Genomic DNA, 19,276 nt, shown 5'->3' with positions numbered 1-19,276 from the left:
CAGCATTATTTTTTCTCAAAATGCAAACATAGAGTATACATTCATATATTATAGCTATCCAATTATATACATTGTGCATGCACACAGTTATGAGTGAAATATAATATTAAACTGTCTGTTACAGATGTCACAACCGTGACTGTGGGTGATGTGCATTCTGCAGAGGACAATGTGTTCACTACAACTGTTTCTACTTCAGGAACCATCCCTGAGCATGTGTTTGTAAGTTCCCACTCATTAGGTATATACAGAGAGAGTGGTTAACTAAACATTGTTGGCATTCCAAAAAGGAAAGAATAACAAATAGGAAAATGGTCTGGAGTAATGTAAAGTAGTCTATACATGATTTGAACATGCATAGTACATCATTATCAGACCTAAATGTACCCTTCGACTTTGTGTTTACTTTATGCCCATAACTGGCATTCATTTGATTGATTGATTGATTATTTTATTAGACAAAAATGGAGAACAGTACAAGTATAGTCAATACAATTGAAATGTAGCACAGTACAGTACAAGTACAGTTAAACACCCTGCCTAAAAGGAACATCTCAAATAAGACCTTTTACGGTCTTTTTTATGTTGATAGCCCTCAGTATTTTATTCATGGACATAATAAATAGCAAGCAAAGAATAGTTCAATAATATCGCAGTTGTAAAAACACTATATGTACAGGATCGGGGAAACAAGGGGCTATGGTAAAGGGGGGGGGGGGGGGTGCTCACTTCTCGCCTGTATGGGAGAAGTGATAACTACCTCCTTCTCTGACCTCCTGAAAGGTGAGTTTTCAGGGCAGTTTTGAAGGATGCCAGCGAGCTACATGTTTTAAGGGAGGTAGTCAAGGAATTCCACACCTGGGTGGCAGTGTTGTAGAAGGAGAATTTATTTACCCATATTTGTCTTATGGGTTTGTGTTATCAGATGATTGTGTGCGCTCCCTCTGGTGTTCACATGCTACAAACACAGGTTTATAGCCATTTGCAGCAATTGTTGAAATCTTAGACCTTAAATGGCAAATGTTCAAGCATGTTCAAATCCTGTATACTTTACATTATACTTCAGACCAAATATTTATTTATTATAATTGTTTTTTTTAAATGGCCAATTTAACTTTGATTGCCCAGTCTGCCCACAATGTTTAGATGCCCACAATGTTTAGATGTTCACTTTTTGGATAGAATGTTCACAAAGGGTAAGAAGTGTTCGCTAACGGCAGATCTTCCACCCAGTTGGAAGATTCTGGTTGACGACTCACTGTGAGGAACCCCATCTCGGAGCTGCATAGCGGAGGGCGAGGTTCCGAAAGGAGCTAGTGGTCAATGGTGGCCTTGTACACAATCCCTTTCTACTGGAGTCTAGACTCTCCTGGTCAAATTACTCCACTAAAAGTGAAAGTTGTTCAGTCATTTTATTTTTTACTTGAGTTACAATTTAGGCATTTAGCTGACGCTTTTATCCACTTCATTCATTAATCAGGCAGTGGAATAGCTGTATATACAGATGTCTCATGAAACAGTCAACCTACCATAAAAACTCCCAATTCTAGTTCTAGTAACAGCACTGCTTAAATATTTTAGTCATTCACAAACAAGCAAAGCTTTCAGACAAGGAACCACAATATAAATACTTCATTTTGAAGAAATGTCAAGTCAGATTTTAAAGATGAGCGTACTTCTGTAGCCAATGTAAACATTTGGGGATGACTTCTACTGTACTGTCCATCTCAAATGTGTGGAGTAATATCATACGTTTCAATTTATATATTTCTTAACTCAAGTAAAATATAGAATACTTAAGTTGGGAAGTGTACATACTGTACCTTGTTACTGGCCACCACTGTTGAAATTGGTTATTTTTGCAGGTCATACGACAAAGCATAAATTATGTGCTGGATAATGATGATGAAAATGCTTTCAGACAGGTAGAATGGTCTAGTGCGTTGTGACTGTCCTAGATACAGTCAGGGTTCCCACGATCATGACATTCCTGGAAATGTTTTGAAATTAGAACAATATTTTTCCAGTACTGGAAAAGTTTTGGAATTTATCAAGGGTTCTGGAAGGTCCTGGAAAAAATAGCTAGGCATTGTCTTTGGTTATTGATTTTGTTAATACCTCTGAAATGACAAATTAAACATTGGCCAAATTGTCAAATATTAGAGGCAGAAATTGTGAAAATAGCTATGGCTATTTTCACAATAAAATCGTGTTATACAAAATTCCTCTACTCTTAGTGCTCGTCAGGGTGCCGGGGTCCCCAGTTCACATATGATTATTTCGGGGGTTACGGCCTGAAAAGGTTGAGAACCACTGGCATACACTGCCTGTCTTTGGGCATTGCACATAGGAGTAAGCGACTCGTTATTGAGCTGAATTATTGTTATATAGTCCTGGAAATCGGGTTAAATATTCTGGAAAAGTTTTGGAAATGAATTTGTAAAGATGTGTGGGAACCCTGTACAGTATATTTGATCTTCCCCTGTTTAGACTGGTAGGACCACGCTGCAGATCGGAGAAGGCCTCAACACCCAGAAGGCTACCCTCATAGTGGTCCACACAGACGGGAGCATAGTAGAGGCAACTGGTCTGAAGAGCGCTGCCGCTGCCATCGCATCTGGTAAACTATGGCCTGGATTTGCTCAATGCCCTATTACAGGGGTCTTCAACGTTTTCAGAGAGAGAGAGAGATAAAGTGGGGACCCCCCCTTAGTCTGCTCTTTTTCCCGTCTACACTAAAGCTCTTTGCCGAAAATAGCCGAGGCGTTGTGAGCTTGTAGATCTGCTATAAGCTTGAGCTTGTAGATCTGCTATAAAATTCTCAGAATATGGACGCTATGGTTCAAGTGGTTAATATAAAAAAGGAGAAAAAAGTTTCTATCATTCAAATATTTGGAGGACCCCCTGTTGTAACTCTGGGGACCCCCTGTTGAAGACCCCTGCCCTATTGAACTGCCACTCACAATTGCAGCTTAACCTACTGTAGCTTTATCCACAGGCTAGGAAAAGCAGCCTTTTCATACTACCAACTACAATGCTGTATGTACTCAAATTCACCATCCAGCTGAAGTATATTCCCATAGGTTTGTTTAAACTAGACCAGGTCACCTGGTTCTGCCAGACCCGCAATGAAAATCAGAATGCAAGGAAGGGGGGGGGGGGATCAATCTTAGTCTGGCCTCTCTCCTTTGACCTGTCCGGCAAGCGTGACGCTGGCAGGAGTGCAAGACTCCAGCTGGTATAGCTCGTGGGATCCTTAAGGCACGCAAACCTCCCCACCACGATAAGGTGTTGATCCATGGGGAAGGGGGGGGGGGGGGGGGGGGGTGATAGACAGACAGAGGACAGAGACAGGACAGTGACAGTCAGACAGACAGACAGAGGACTAAAACAGGACAGTGACAGTCAGACAGGCAGAGGACTAAGACAGGACAGTGACAGTAAGACAGGCAGAGGACTAAGACAGGACAGTGACAGGCAGACAGACAGACGGCTAAGACAGGACAGTGACAGTCAGACAGACAGAGGACTAAAACAGGAAAGTGGTAGTCAGACAGGCAGAGGGCTATGACAGGAACGTGGTAGTCAGACAGGCAGAGGGCTATGACAGGAACGTGGTTGTCAGACAGGCAGAGGGCTATGACAGGAACGTGGTAGTCAGACAGGCAGAGGGCTGAACACACAGGATTGTATAGGCTGAGCAGCTGGAAATGTTTCTGAGCTTGTAGATGGGCTGAGGAATTTATAGTGTCAGCAGCTCGTCAGCCAACTCAACTCAGCTGGTCCTGTACAGGTGACGGCACTCAAGGCAATCAGCCGAGCAAGGGAAGGGAGGGGCAGATGAGCAGTCAGAGGCAAACACAGGCACACTGAGGAAAATAGTCCGGGAGGCAGGCCCAGCCCTCATAATGTCCTCTGCTAACTTTTTTTCACTATTATTTCCTGTTAGCATATACCTTGGGCCATCACAAGTTCATACTGAACACCCCCAACTCGGGGCCGTTTGGTCGCAGGGGCCCAAAAACCAATTTTTTGGTACCTGTCTCTGGCGAAATTATGTAAATGTATAAAATAATTCACTAAAATTACATACATTGTCACACACATATGAAATTTGGTATGGAGTATCCTGACACATAGGGGTAAGTGGCAAAATAGGATTATAGTGCTTACTACCAATGTATTTTAAGATATCACCCTCAACATCCCCAGAAACACAATAAAATTACTGTCCGCTTGACACATTATCGTCAAATATGATCATTTTCAAGCAGGTTATTGTGAATATAATGACCTCTCCTGTATATAGAAAACTTCCCACATTCATAAGCTTCAATTTGAGCCCAAGATGATCTTCTCATCTTGAGAATTACTGTTTATGTAGCCAAAATACTGCACTATACCTCAAATCGGAGAAAATATAATATTCAGTCAGTAGCTTTACAGAAGCCTAGAATCTAACAATGGGTTCACAAGTACTGCTGTTTGAAGTTATAAACATGAAAAATGAATACTAGCAGGGAAGCAAATGTTTTTAAATGGTATTAAAAATATGTTTGATATGCACAAAATAGCTCTTTGCAATACAATAATAATACAGTATAGCAAAAGTTCCCCTGTGGGAGAGAGGTATGAAAAAAGAAATAGCCGCATGAGATCTGCATCTATTCTAGGCCACTGTAGTGCATCTATAGACCACTGTACCTCATATATGGACCATTGTACTGTATCTATAGACCACATACATTGACCACTGTACCGTATCTACTGTATAGATCACTAGAGTATACTGCATCTCAACTCAGCACTCAAAATGTATTTATAAAGCACATTTAACATGATCAGGTCGCGCAAAGTGCTGCACAGGTTAAAACAAATAGAATATAATAAAAAGATAACAGCATAAAATACAAAGAAGAATACAAGGAACAAAAAGAAAACATCAGCACCAGTAAAGGAAAGGCATACTATATTTGATTGATAAAGATGAAAAATACCAATTGACTGTACAGCTCTGACGTGTAGGGGCAAGATATTCCTCAGCCTTGGGGCCCCCAGTGGGGGGCAGTTGTGATAGTACAGTACAGTACAGCTAAAAAAACGAGATAAAAGTTGAGGGAAATAATTTGACTTAACATATGCATGCATGCCTGACAGAACCCGGAAGTACCCTGTAGACTGACTGGGTAGTTGGGAGCGGGGCATCCCTCCTGCAATGGGCCAGGAATAATGTCTATGTACTGTAGTACAGTGTAGGGATGTCCTGATACCACTTTTTTGCTGACCAAGTACAAGTATGAGTACTTAATTTAGTACTTGCCGATACCGAATACCGATACTGTAAGTTACGTTTCTGTACAAGTGCTTGTGTGTGGCGCTCCAAAATAAAATGCTTTAAATAATTATGTTGTCATGCCTAGAGTGAGAGAAGGTTAAAACACTGTTCATTAGTTGAACTAACATACACAAAACTGTGTCTTAGGACAAAATGGTATATGGACTGGCACTGCTGTGAGCAATATCGGACGAGTACGAGTACAGCAAAATAGGCTGGTATCGGGGCGAGTACCGATACCTCGAGTGCCGATACCGCATCCATAGTACAGAGGTCTACATATGAGAACAGTGGTCTATAGATGCATACAGTGGTATACAGATGCACTACAGTGGACTACAGATGCACTTGATCTACAGATTCACTAAAGCATTCTACAGTTGCACTAAAGTGGTCTACAGATGCACTACCTACTGTACCTACCACCATACTGCATACTTTATTTAACTACCTACAGTATCTACCACCAAACTGCATTCCTCATCTAACTACCTACCTGCCACCATACAGCATCCCTTCATCTAAATACCTACCAACCTACCTCCATACTGCATCCCTCATCTAACTACCTACCAACCACCATGCGGCATCCCTCATCTAACTACCTACCTACCTACTTACCACCATGCTTCATCCATCATCTACTGTGCCTACCTACCACCATACTGCATCTCTCATCTACCTACCTACCTACCTACCTACCTACCTACCTACCTACCTACCTACCACAAAACTGCATCCATCATCTAACATCCTACCTACCACCATACTGAATCTCTCATCTACCAACCTATCTACCACCATATTGTATCTCTCATCTAACTACCTACCACCATATACTGCATCCCTCATCTAACTACCTACCAACCACCAACATACTGCATCCCTCATCTACTATGGTTGATGGGGGGAAAGGGGTATGGTGATGAGTTCATAGTTCCACTCATCTACTTGTATAACTTAAAGGACAACTCTGCCCTAAATAAATCACTTCTATGCTAATTTTCCTACTTATATTGATCCCAAAAGACCATGGGGTCTATTAGGTAGAAATGGTGTTGTCCAGTTTCCACAGCAGAACCCGGCAGCTCTCATAGCATAGAGATCACTTTTACACTACTGTTCAAAAGTGATTTTCTTTTTCATGAGTGTGTTACTAGTTGTCATTACAAACACATCCATGGCTTGGGTGTCCCACACAAGCCACCACAATCTCATAAATAATGTTTTGGGGTGAGTATTCGGCACAAGTGCCAGTCAAAGTGACTGTAATGGCCAATCACAGGGCATCTTTTCCGGGACTTGGCAAAATACATAAAAGCATAACATCTGTTTAGCAGAGTGTGATTGATGGCTTGTCTGTGTTTGTAACGACAACTAGTACCGGATTCATGAAAAATAAAAACACTTTTGACCAAAACAAGCTATCGCTTTTACACTATTTGTTGTGGTCAAAAGTGTTTATAGTAGTATAGGCTTATAGTGCTTACATGCTCCACTCTATGCTATGAGAGCTTACAGTACAGTAAGGTACAGTACGGTAGAGTACAGTACAGTACAGTAAGGTACAGTACAGTACAGTACAGTACAGTACAGTACAGTACAGTAAGATACAGTACAGTACAGTAAGGTACAGTTACTCTACCTTACCGTAGAGTACAGTACAGTACAGTACAGTACAGTAAGGTACAGTACAGTACAGTAAGGTACAGTAAGGTACAGTACAGTAAGATAGAGTACAGTAAGGTACAGTACATTTAGGTACAGTATGGTACAGTACAGTAAGGTACAATACAGTAAGGTACAGTACAGTAAGGTACAGTAAGGTACAGTACAGTACAGTTTGTCTAAATAACCTGTCCCCACACACACACACACACACACACACACACACACACACACACAGGATATAGCTGCTCAGATTCACCGCTCCACGTCGAACCGATTTTTGTATTGCAAAGAGCTATTTTGTGCATATGAAACATATTTTTTAATAACAATTAACAACATTTACTTCCCTGCTAGTACTCATTTTTCATGTTTATAACTTCAAACAGCAGTACTTGTGAACCCATTGTTGGATTCTAGGCTTCTGTAAAGCTACTGACTGAATATTATATTTTCTCCGATTTGAGGTATAGTGCAGTATTTTGGCTACAGAAACAGTAATTCTCAAGATGAGAAGATCATCTTGGGCTCAAATTGAAGCTTATGAATGTGGGAAGTTTTCTATATACAGTAGAGGTCATTATATTCACCATAACCTGCTTGAAAATGATCATATTTGATGATAATGTGTCAAGCGGACAGCAATTTTATTGTGTTTCTGAGGATGTTGAGGGTGATATCTTAAAATACATTGGTAGTAAGCACTATAATCCTATTTTGCCACTTACCCCTATGTGTCAGGATACTCCATACCAAATTTCATACGTGTGTGACAATGTATGTAATTTTAGTGAATTATTTTATACATTTACATAATTTCGCCAGAGACAGGTACCAAAAAATGGGTTTTTGGGCCCCTGCGACCAAACGGCCCCGAGTTGGGGGTGTTCAGTATGAACTTGTGATGGCCCAAGGTATATGCTAACAGGAAATAATAGTGAAAAAAAGTTAGCAGAGGACATTATGAGGGCTGGGCCTGCCTCCCGGACTAAAAGAGGGACCGACCGACCGACCGACAGACCGACAAAGCCTTTTGTAGGCCGACCCCCTGGGTCTGGCAAAAATGTTTAAAGACAGGATAGAGATTCTAGATTTCTGACCCTGTTATTATGGATCACATAGTTTTTCTGAAATGTGTTGCAAGTTTACACAGATATTTTTAAAATTCAGAATTCAGCAAAATACTATGGGGATTATATTAAAATTAGGGCTGGGATGCGATTACAAATTTTAATCGAATTAATTACAGGCTCTTTGATTAATTAATCGCAATTAATCGCATTTTAATCGCACATTGATATTTGACCTGAGAAGCATTTATCTTCAAGTAAAACACATTTTGTTGTATAAGTGAATCAACGAGTGAGTTTTTTTAATCTAAATTTCGCATCCACTGGGCCAAGCAAAGCGCTCTGATCGGCTACTTCTCCCTTCGCGTTTGTTGTCTCTTCTTGGTTGGTGCATCGCTATGATCAGTATGCCCGAAACTGAAGGTTCTGTGGTGCAAAAACTAAGTGCGATTAAAATGCGTTAATTTTTTTAATCACGTTAATATTCTGTAATTAATTAATCGCAATTAATCAGTTAAAGTCCCAGCCCTAATTAAAATAAATGATTACTCCTACTGCATCATACTTAAAATGTGAGAAACCATTCATCTTTATGCACACAGCAATGATACATTTTGTGTTTAAAAAAATCTCTGTGGCCAGAGTTTTCCCAAAGGTTTTCAGGGGATAACATAATAATAACACCTTCAACAAATCCCCCCAAGCACATAGTAAAGGCAGTGTTTGTGTACGTGTGGACAGGGCCTAAATGGTGAGATCAATCACACCACCACCTGTCTACACTCATTGTCTGTCATCAAAATTGAACCTGACATCTCATTTGTTTTGTTCTGTGTTCCTCTTCTAGGCCCTCAGACCCCTTCCACCCCACTAAGTCCTGGTCCAGAGAAGGACAACTGCACCAAGTACAACTGGGACCCGTCTGTGTATAACAACGAGCTCCCCGTACGCTGTAGGAACACCAGTGGCATACTCCATAAGAACAGACTTGGCTCAGGTTGGTGCCTTGATGGGAAGAGTAGAAAGTGACACAAAGGAAAGGAAGTCTACTGCCGCACCTCAGCCAAACAAAGCAATTGTAGAAGACAACACACTTCCTCAGAGCCAGGACTCAGAGGAAGATGCAGTAGTATCGAAACGTTGTACTAGAACCTTTGATAAAAGAGGCTTTAATTGTCCCAGTTGTTCCAGTGTGTTTTCTTCTATACATATACAGACACATTTTCGTCCATGTCTTATCCCTAAACTTCTTTGCCTTTTTTTTAACTTTTTTATTTATTTTTGTAATACTTCAAATAGCTGATCTACATCGAAACGTTGTGAGCTTGTAGAACAGCTATTTCAAATATTTTAAAATGTTTATCAAAATAGTAAAGGGATAAGGGGTAAGGCATGAACAAAAATAGGGCCCATTGCGTAAACATCATCCTTGACTGTATTTACAATGCTGCCATTTTGCTCTTATTTCACACTCGGGGTGAGTGGGTGGGTATATACTGTACATCCTACTCTTAGAATGATCAAAGCGCCTCGTGTTTGTGCGTTCGCGTTCCATGGCAGACCTATAGTACAATTGCCTCCAAATCTGGCACAAATATAAGTCATGGGTCAACATTTCCCAGTGCATGTGCCTTTGTGTGTCTTTGTGTCACTTTCTGAGACACATGACTCGCAGATACAGAAGAGCTCTGTTGTACAAACAAGATGGAGTTTGGACATCACTTGTTGTTAAAGCTTGCCTTCAGAATACATTAACTTTCTGAGACACATGCTCCACAAACTAGGAGTGGAGGAAAAAATAAATTCTTGTAATAATTAAGATTGTTATTTTCTACGATTTACTACTTTTCCTAGTATTTTTTTTTTCCCTTTGAAACACATTGTGTTTTTTTGTATGAAATGTGGGATACATGTTGAGATATTGGCATTGAAATATACAGTATATTGCTTCCACCAACAGTACATTTTGCATCAGCTTGCTGTGGCAGAAAATAAACATTCAGTGATTGATTGACATTATTTAACAGTTTGCAAAAAAAAAGCACAGAAAATACAGTTCTATACAAGTGTACGCTAAAAAGGATTTAACCAAAGAAAGCACAATAGCTTGTTTCCATTCGGGCTCTGTGTAACATTATTTTGCATAGCATTTGTCTACACAGTTTTCAAAGTGTTTACATGGCATATGAAAGTAAAGTACCATAAGAAAAGAACATCAATGTTGTTTTGGCAGGGCCTTTCCACAAGGGGGCGTCTCTGTTTGTGAAATCATCAATTGCATGGCTCTAGCTTATTAAGCAGACATGATAGCCTAAAATGAAACATTGTCTTTTGTTTGATGGGTAATTAAAGCACAGGAGTAGCTGTATTGATGCGGTTTGTGAATGTGTACTGCAATATAATTACAATTTTGTGTAACCATCACATACAGTAATGTGTTCCACCATTGCGGAAATATGAAGTACATTTAAGTGGTTGGAAAGAGTAGAAAAAAGAACTGTATGAATGCAGTCAATTTACCAACGTTATATAGCACCTGCATTTAGTCGTTTCACTTTTTAAATCACGTTAATGGCTTGTTGCAGAGAATGAAAACCAGTGTGGTTTGTAGTTTTTCCATGGTTTCTGTCCCTTTGAGATCTTCATTTATTCTAATTTGGCATTTACTCAAGTCTTACTTACTCAAAACATTGTAGGTGGAAGAGCCATACAGGAATCACAATGCAACTGTCATGTAAAATAAAACAAAAACAACTGTTAGGCCAATGTTAATATATTTGATTTCTTACATGAATTGAAGTTATACTTGTTCATTCCCTGAACCCTTGAAGCTTGTTAAACGAATGGATGTTTGTATGATTTCATTCGACCCACAGGCGGGAAGGGGCGCTGCATCAGGCACAACAACAAGTGGTACACACCTACCGAATTCGAGGCAGCGGCCGGCCGCGCCAGCAGCAAGGACTGGAAACGGAGCATTCGCTATGCTGGTCGGCCTCTGCAGTGTCTGATCCAGGTAATTGAGTGACTCATTGGTCAGTGACGGGCCTTTTTGGATTGCCCTCCGTGTTTTGTGTTCAGAGTCACACTGTTAACCACAAAGACCCCCCTGGGCTGAGGGCCCTATACTTGGCCCCCTCCTTTTTCCCTCTAGTCTATAGTATACCAAATCTCTTTGCTGAACACAGCTTGACTACAAACTCCCAATGCATCGCATAACTTGATAATAATAATAATAGTTACCTACACCTCCCGCGAGGGAAATTCAGTATTTTCAGCCCAGCCCAGCTGATTCACTGCCCACAAGGAGCGTGTGAGCAATTAGGGGTTAAGACTCAGGGACACACATTGACATTGCTGGCCTGGCCTGGAATCTAACCTGGGTCAACCAGGGGCTCTGGTTCCCCAGGCCCTAACTATTCAGCAATGGCCGTGAGCGTGTAGATTTACAGTACTATTTTTGCCCAATGTTCACCTATTATGACATGCCCAGAATAGGGATGCTAGGGTTCACCTGGTTAATGTGATGAATGGTTTTGATTCTCCTCTAGGAAAACATACTGAATCCCCATGCTGCTTCATGTACGTGTGCGGCGTGCTGCGATGACCTGGAGCTGGTGAGTTGGCACCATACTGAGCTTCTGGGTGGGGTTTAGGCCCACTGGCATAAAACTGGATTTATGACAACGTAATAATCAGTGAAATCTTGGTATTTGCCTCCTGATCAGTAATGTATTATTTAACCTTCTATAAACATTAAATCGCTAGGTTAATTATCATATTTATCTTTTTTTTAAATCTCTTTAGATTAGGTAAACAGCTGTTAGTGTAGCTAGCCAGCTAACCTGGATTGTGTAGCTAGTACATCTGTTACATATGTAGGTGGCAATGCAATAACTGCCATTATTAACAGATAAGCATCCTAAGTACTGTCTATTTATAAATAAGTGTGTATGTATTGTGTGTGTGTGTGTGTGTGTGTGTGTGTGTGTGTGTGTGTGTGTGTGTGTGTGTGTGTGTGTGTGTGTGTGTGTGTGTGTGTGTGTGTGTGTGTGTGTGTGTGTGTGTGTGTGTGGTTGTATGGATTTAATTTGTCTATTTATAGCTTAAGGCTCCCAAGTGGCGTCAACCTTAGTGGACAATCTATTATTAGGATAAGATGAACCTTTATTGTTCCCCGGAGGGGAATTCAGGTCTCACAGCTGCAACAGCAGTAAGAGTAAAACACAGGAGATCTTACATAAGAGTCAAGATACAAACCAATGATGAATACAAAAGTGTTATATTGCAGTCGCAGTCTGTACGTCAGTGAGTCGGTGGGTAACGCCTCAATGTCTATAGCTGACCTTTTGTGACATCACATTGTTGACTCAATGACCAAGACAGCCTGTTCTGGCAATCATATTATGGAGATCCCTGATGTCATCAATATTAAGCCCATATTTGGCATTGCCCATATATTGAGGGTTTCATCAAACCCTGCATATCCATACATGGAGACTAGGGTGGATCTTAAAATACCTTTTTTAGATTTTCTTGAGTCTCACCCCCCAATTATGTTCCAATGTACAAAAAACTGCTTTGGTTAAAATTTGGTTGAATTTCAAGCATATTTAGAGGTAGCTCAATCAAGTCAAAGATTGTACATTTTATTGGTCAAAATCGAATTGCACTGCAGGCACATTTAAGTTATACATTACACATTATTCTTACTAGAAGCTGGGCCGCCCTTCGGGCGGCCCAGCGTCTAGTCGGCGACCTGGCCAACTCGGAACAATGTAAATAGGGAATGAATGCCCCGCCCTTTAATGCAAACCCCATTATACCTGTTTTCATAGGACCTGTTTTGACCATCTGTCTGCCTGTGTCCATTTATGCCCATATATGGAGATATCTGTATCCGTCTGTCTGTCGGCGTCCATTTTATGTCCATATAGAGATCACTGCAGTTACAGTTCTGGGTCCATTATATGCCCATATATGGAGATATCTGTCTATCTGCGTCCATTTTATGCCCATATATGGAGATCTCTGTATCTGTCTGTCTGTGTCCCTTTTATGCCTGTATATGGAGAACTTTGTGATTCTGCGTCCATTGTATGCCCATATATGCCATATATGGAGATATCTGTTTATCTGCGTCCATTTTATGCCCATATATGAGATCTCTGTCGCTTTTTCAAACAGATGGTCAAAACGGGTCCTATGACAATAGGTATAATGGGGTTTGCATTAAAGGGGGAACCGGCACTGTGTCTGCAACACAGTCGGAGGCACAGACAGATACAGAGATCTCCATAATGGGAATAAAGGGACACAGACAAACAGATGGAGGAGGAGACAAACTTAATGCAAACCCCATTATACCTGTTGTCATAGGACCCGTTTTGACCATCTGTTTGCCTGTGTCCATTTATGCCATATATGGAGATATCTGTATCTGTCTGTCTGCGTCCACTTTATGCCCATATATGAATGCCCCACCCTTTAATGCAAACCCCAATATACCTGTTGTCATAGGACCCGTTTTGACCATCTGTTTGTCTTTGTCCACTTATGCCCATATATGAAGATCTCTGGACACACAGTACCGGTTGTGGAAAACTCTGATGTCAGACATCAGCTCCGCATACGGGCATTCATTTTATTCCCATATATGGAGAACGCGCGTGCCGGTGGGACGAACGGTTCTCGAGATACGCGGATTACATACATACATACACACTCACAGAGATTTTTTGTTGACTCATGTGGCGTACGTGATGTCAGAGCCTTTTATGAGGTGATGTCACAAATCTCACAATGAGTCAGCGCTTGCACCGATTTCAGTTCTCAGTCTTATGCCCATATACGGAGATATCTGTCGGGTCGAGGCAAGATGCCCATATATGGAGTTCTCAGTATACGGAGATATCTGTCGGGTCTAGGGTCTGTGTCCCTTTTATGCCTATATACGGAGATATCTGTCTATGTATGCCCATATACTGTATGGAGATCTCTGTATCTGCCCATATGCCCATATATGGAGTTCTCAGTCTTATGCCCATATACGGAGATATCTGTCGGGTCGAGGCAAGGCCCGGCACTGCAGTGATGTCACAATGAGTCAGCGCTTGCGCCCGGCACTGCAGTGATGTCACAATGACCGATTTTGCGCCGATTTCCTCCGGAACAGCCTGATGTCAACAATCAGCCCCGCATAAGGAGATTCCGAACGTTTCGCGCCGGTTAGGGAAAACCGCGCGTCGGGTCGGGTCGAGGCCCGGCACTGCACTCCGTGCCGCGGCGGGGAGCGCGCGTGCCGAATCTGAAGCCGGTGGGACGAACGGTTCTCGAGATACACGGATTACAAACACACACGCAGAGACTTCTCGCATTTATAGATAGATACTAAGCACATAAATTATATTTTTTAAGCTTACAAATCTAAACACAAATCTGATTACATGTTTGGCATATGTCAAACCAGAATTAATGTATTGTAGGAAATAGCAAAGCAAAGAATGACAAATTGCTATTTTTCATTTAACGTGCACAATGACATGTCTTTATTGCACACTCTTCAATCATACTCACAACACACAACAAGCACACAGGTCCACTTCCTTGTTTATCCCCAAAACCCCTGAAAGTCACTGCAGTATAGTAATTCAGTAGTTACTGATCAATTAAAGTTTGTTTACGGCTATCGGGATACTACTAATTTGCAGCAAGTATTGGAGTTGGGACTCATCTTTAGTAATGAGACCACGATATTCTTGTATTAAGGCAACCCCACGCTCTGCATGATCATTGACAACATTCATCGCCTTCACTACAGCCAGAGCTTCTTGGTAGTCCCTGGGCTCCCACTCATCGGGATCAACGTCAAGGAAGTCATCTGGGAGATCCATCATTTTGAAAAGCACCTTGGATATGGGAGACAAAGTCTTCAATGTTCTTCCTTGCAATTGTTCCAAGGTCAACAGTAATTCTCTTCATATGCCCCTGTTCACCATAAATAATTGGAAAACTTTTGAGAAGCAGCTTTAGACACCTCAGCATTTATTGATGAACCGGATACCTATCCGGTTCAGAGCTCCAGGAGCTACCCATCATGCCCGTTGGATGGCAAAGGTTATTTATTGTTTGAAGATCTGGATGTTTCATGGCCAATTCAAACTGACCCTCAGGGAAGAAAAAAGCATGCATGGTTTTGTGCATTTTTGCAATTTGCATTTATGTGAAGGCATGGATGATGGCACCTGTTGCTGTCAGTGCTCCACTAAAAGACTTGGCAGCTGTTAAAATCATTGCTGGAATATTCATCAATAAATGCTAAGGTGTCTAAAGCTGCTTCTCAAAAATGTTCCAATCACTTATGGTATTTGGCTCCAGAGATCGTCGGACTTGCATTGTTTGACAGTCAAGTGAGCGCGCAAACGAAGAGGCTGATGGTGAGAGCCATGAAAGATGGAAATGAAAATGATGAACAGGGGTGTATGAATAGAATTACTGTTGACCTTGGAACAATTGCAAGGAAGAACATTGAAGATTTTGTGTTTCCCAAATCCAAGGTGCTTTTCAAAATGATGGATCTCCCAGATGACTTCCTTGACGTTGATCCCGATGAGTGGGAGCCCAGGGTGGACTACCAAGAAGCTCTGGCTCAGGCTGTAGTGAAGGCGATGAATGTTGTCAATGATCATGCAGAGCGTGGGGTTGCCCTAATACAAGAATATTGTGGTCGCATTACTAAAGATGAGTCCCAACTCCAATACTTGCTGCAAATTGTGCAGAACCATCGGCACAAGTATCCCGATAGCCGTAAACAAACTTTAATTGATCAGTAATACCTTTTTTAGATTTTCTTGAGTCTCACCCCCCAATTATGTTCCAATGTACAAAAAACTGCTTTGGTTAAAATTTGGTTGAATTTCAAGCATATTTAGAGGTAGCTCAATCAAGTCAAAGATTGTACATTTTATTGGTCAAAATCGAATTGCACTGCAGGCACATTTAAGTTATACATTACACATTATTCTTATACTAAGCACATAAATTATATTTTTTAAGCTTACAAATCTAAACACAAATCTGATTACATGTTTGGCATATGTCAAACCAGAATTAATGTATTGTAGGAAATAGCAAAGCAAAGAATGACAAATTGCTATTTTTCATTTAACGTGCACAATGACATGTCTTTATTGCACACTCTTCAATCATACTCACAACACACAACAAGCACACAGGTCCACTTCCTTGTTTATCCCCAAAACCCCTGAAAGTCACTGCAGTATAGTAATTCAGTAGTTACTGATCAATTAAAGTTTGTTTACGGCTATCGGGATACTACTAATTTGCAGCAAGTATTGGAGTTGGGACTCATCTTTAGTAATGAGACCACGATTTAGTAATGAGACCTAATACAAGAATATTGTGGTCGCATTACTAAAGATGAGTCCCAACTCCAATACTTGCTGCAAATTGTGCAGAACCATCGGCACAAGTATCCCGATAGCCGTAAACAAACTTTAATTGATCAGTAACTACTGAATTACTATACTGCAGTATTTTGGGTTTTTTGGGAGTAAACAAGGAAGTGGGGCTGTTTGCTTGTTGTGTGTTGTGAGTATGATTGAAGAGTGTGTGCACGTTAAATGAAAAATAGCAATTTGTCATTCTTTGCTTTGCTATTTCCTACAATACATTAATTCTGGTTTGACATATGCCAAACATGTAATTAGATTTGTGTTTAGATTTGTAAGCTTAAAAAATATAATTTCTGTGCTTAGTATAAGAATAATGTGTAATGTATAACTTAAATGTGCCTGCAGTGCAATTCGATTTTGACCAATAAAATTTACAATCTTTGACTTGATTGAGCTACCTCTAAATATGCTTGAAATTCAACCAAATTTTAACCAAAGCAGTTTTTTGTACATTGGAACACAATTGGGGGGTGAGACTCAAGAAAATCTAAAAAAGGTCATTTAAGATCCACCCTAATGGAGACAACTGGATCATCACTTAGATCTCCATATATGTAGCTGACCTCTGATTCCCAGATGATGTCCTGTTAGGCCAACCACACTAATAGAATCCCTTTTATGCCCATCAATATTATGCCCATATTTGGAAATGCCCATACAATAAAATCCCTTTTATGCTCATCAATATTAAGCCCATATTTGGGAATGCCCATATATATACATATTGTGTCAGTCTAACCAGTGTGGTTGACGCGACACGAGTCACACTTGCAAACTAATTCCGTCCTTGTCCGCTTTTATGCCCATATATGGAGATCCCTGTCCCAATGTCATCAATATTAAACACTTATCTGGGAATGCCCATATTTGGCAATGCCCAATGCCCATATATGGACGCTCCATATATGGCCAGGAAAGAATTCATATGCAAATCAAGACTGCTGACTATCATCACCTGGATCTGTGTGTGTGTGTGTGTGTGTGTGTGTGTGTGTGTGTGTGTGTGTGTGTGTGTGTGTGTGTGTGTGTGTGTGTGTGTGTGTGTGTGTGTGTGTGTGTGTGTGTGTGTGTGTGTGTGTTTTGTGTGTTGTATGTTGTGTAGTATATGTTTGTAGTCTGGATTGACATGATTACCGTAGGTCAGCTCATTTGGGGACCACTTCCTATGCAATGATTGTCAGTGACTGTATCTATCTGTCTGTCTGTCTGTGCTTCTTTCTTTCTTTCTTTCTTTCTTTCTTTCTTTCTTATTCTCTCTCTCTCTCTCTCTCTCTCTCTCTCTCTCTCTCTCTCTCTCTCTGTGTGACACTCTTTTCCTAGTGTTCCAAGGAGGATGACTCTTTCGGAGGGGAGAACATGGGCATGGTAATTTGAATTTATCACTTGCATTTCCAGTCCTCTTGCCAAGGTTTTCATTTAGCCTCATCTGATTTACTGACTTAATAAGAAGAATCACTTCAGAAAGATAGCGGCAAGACACGCTAATTCATTTATTGTCGAGAATGATGATGCTGAAAAGTTGCTTTTCAAGTTCAAAGTTCCCATTATTGCTATGCACCCAGGCCAATTGAAATAATTCAGTGCTGAAAAAATGTCCTCCGACATGTACTTCACAAGCAAAAAAAAACCTCTTCATCAACTAGATCCTTCAGAAACGGTAGCTCCTTTCATTTTTTGCTTTTATAACAATCAGAATGATACAGTATTTGTCTTAGGCCAGGGACAGCTGTTTCTTTTAGCTAAGGGATAGATAAGGGCAATTTAACTGTCTCCGTCAGGCCAAAGGCATGCCTGAGACTATGTTTTCGCCCCTGTCCGCCTGTGTGTTCATCTGTCTGTGAGTAGTGAATCTCCGCCACTGTTGCACCAATCTGCGTGAAACTTTGACCTCTCTGGGGTCATGTGATCAAGACGTATGAGTTCAATATTTCAAATCCCATTCCAATTAGCCAGTAGCTATGCCCCTATCAAAAAGCGTTTGTCCAATGCAAGCTTAGAATAACTTCCTGCTTGCCAAGGTTTGCCTTGGCAACAGCCTTGGCAAGCTGCCGGTTGCTAAGCTAACATTGGACAAAAGCTTTTAGGGGAGGGGCATAGCTACTGGCTAATTGGCTAAGACTGCCTTCCAAAGTTTTCAGGGCCTGGGTAGGCAACCTGGCCAGGCGGAGACCTGTGCTAAGAGGAGCACATTATTCTTCTATATTGAAAAAAGGATGTATTTTTAAGACCTTATTTGGAAAATTACAGAAAATCACAGTTTCTTCATTTCATTTGGATGTCACCACGTGCTACAGCGATCACAGTATCTTTACCTCACTTGTCATTGTTAAGACTGGTCCGGTGAGACTGTTCGTACCGTACAAGAGAAGGAAGAAGGACAGCGAGCAGCCAACCACCCCAGATAAGAAGGACCTTTCATCTCCCAAAAACATCACCCTGACTCCAGGGGCCACATGTAAGTCGCATCCTATCCAACATGAAATTGATTGATCCAAGGGAACAGAGATCGCTGTCACTCTCTGGAGTAATTGCATCAATCCACAGATTTTTCTCCAGTAATTACATTGCGTTTGTCCATTGTGGACAACTTGGCCAAACTCTGATCTCTGTCTGTGGCGGATATGCTTTTAGCATAAGCAGAACCTTTCACACAATGTACAGTGCAGTGATGTTGTTTTTTGATGATGGTGAAGTAGTGATTTTGTTAGCATTTTCACAAATTAATAAAT

The 19,276-nt window shown here is 41.0% G+C and overlaps 1 protein-coding gene across 1 annotated transcript in view; it reads left to right on the top strand.

Moving 5' to 3' along the window:
• Nucleotides 1-19,276, top strand: part of deaf1 (DEAF1 transcription factor) — a gene marked incomplete at its 5' end in the record, with an annotated part of 41,455 nt that overhangs the window by 1,124 nt on the left and 21,055 nt on the right. Inside the window, 6 exons of the mRNA XM_080737173.1 lie at nucleotides 125-222; nucleotides 2,491-2,620; nucleotides 8,921-9,070; nucleotides 10,950-11,089; nucleotides 11,625-11,690; nucleotides 18,879-19,002. Of these exons, the coding sequence (XP_080593299.1) occupies nucleotides 125-222; nucleotides 2,491-2,620; nucleotides 8,921-9,070; nucleotides 10,950-11,089; nucleotides 11,625-11,690; nucleotides 18,879-19,002 (708 nt within the window). The remainder of the gene's footprint in view (nucleotides 1-124; nucleotides 223-2,490; nucleotides 2,621-8,920; nucleotides 9,071-10,949; nucleotides 11,090-11,624; nucleotides 11,691-18,878; nucleotides 19,003-19,276) is intronic.

This window comes from Nannobrachium achirus (assembly GCF_963921795.1).
Source record: "Nannobrachium achirus genome assembly, chromosome: 11".
Classification (NCBI taxonomy): domain Eukaryota; kingdom Metazoa; phylum Chordata; class Actinopteri; order Myctophiformes; family Myctophidae; genus Nannobrachium; species Nannobrachium achirus.
This window is presented reverse-complemented; position numbering and strand designations above follow the sequence as displayed.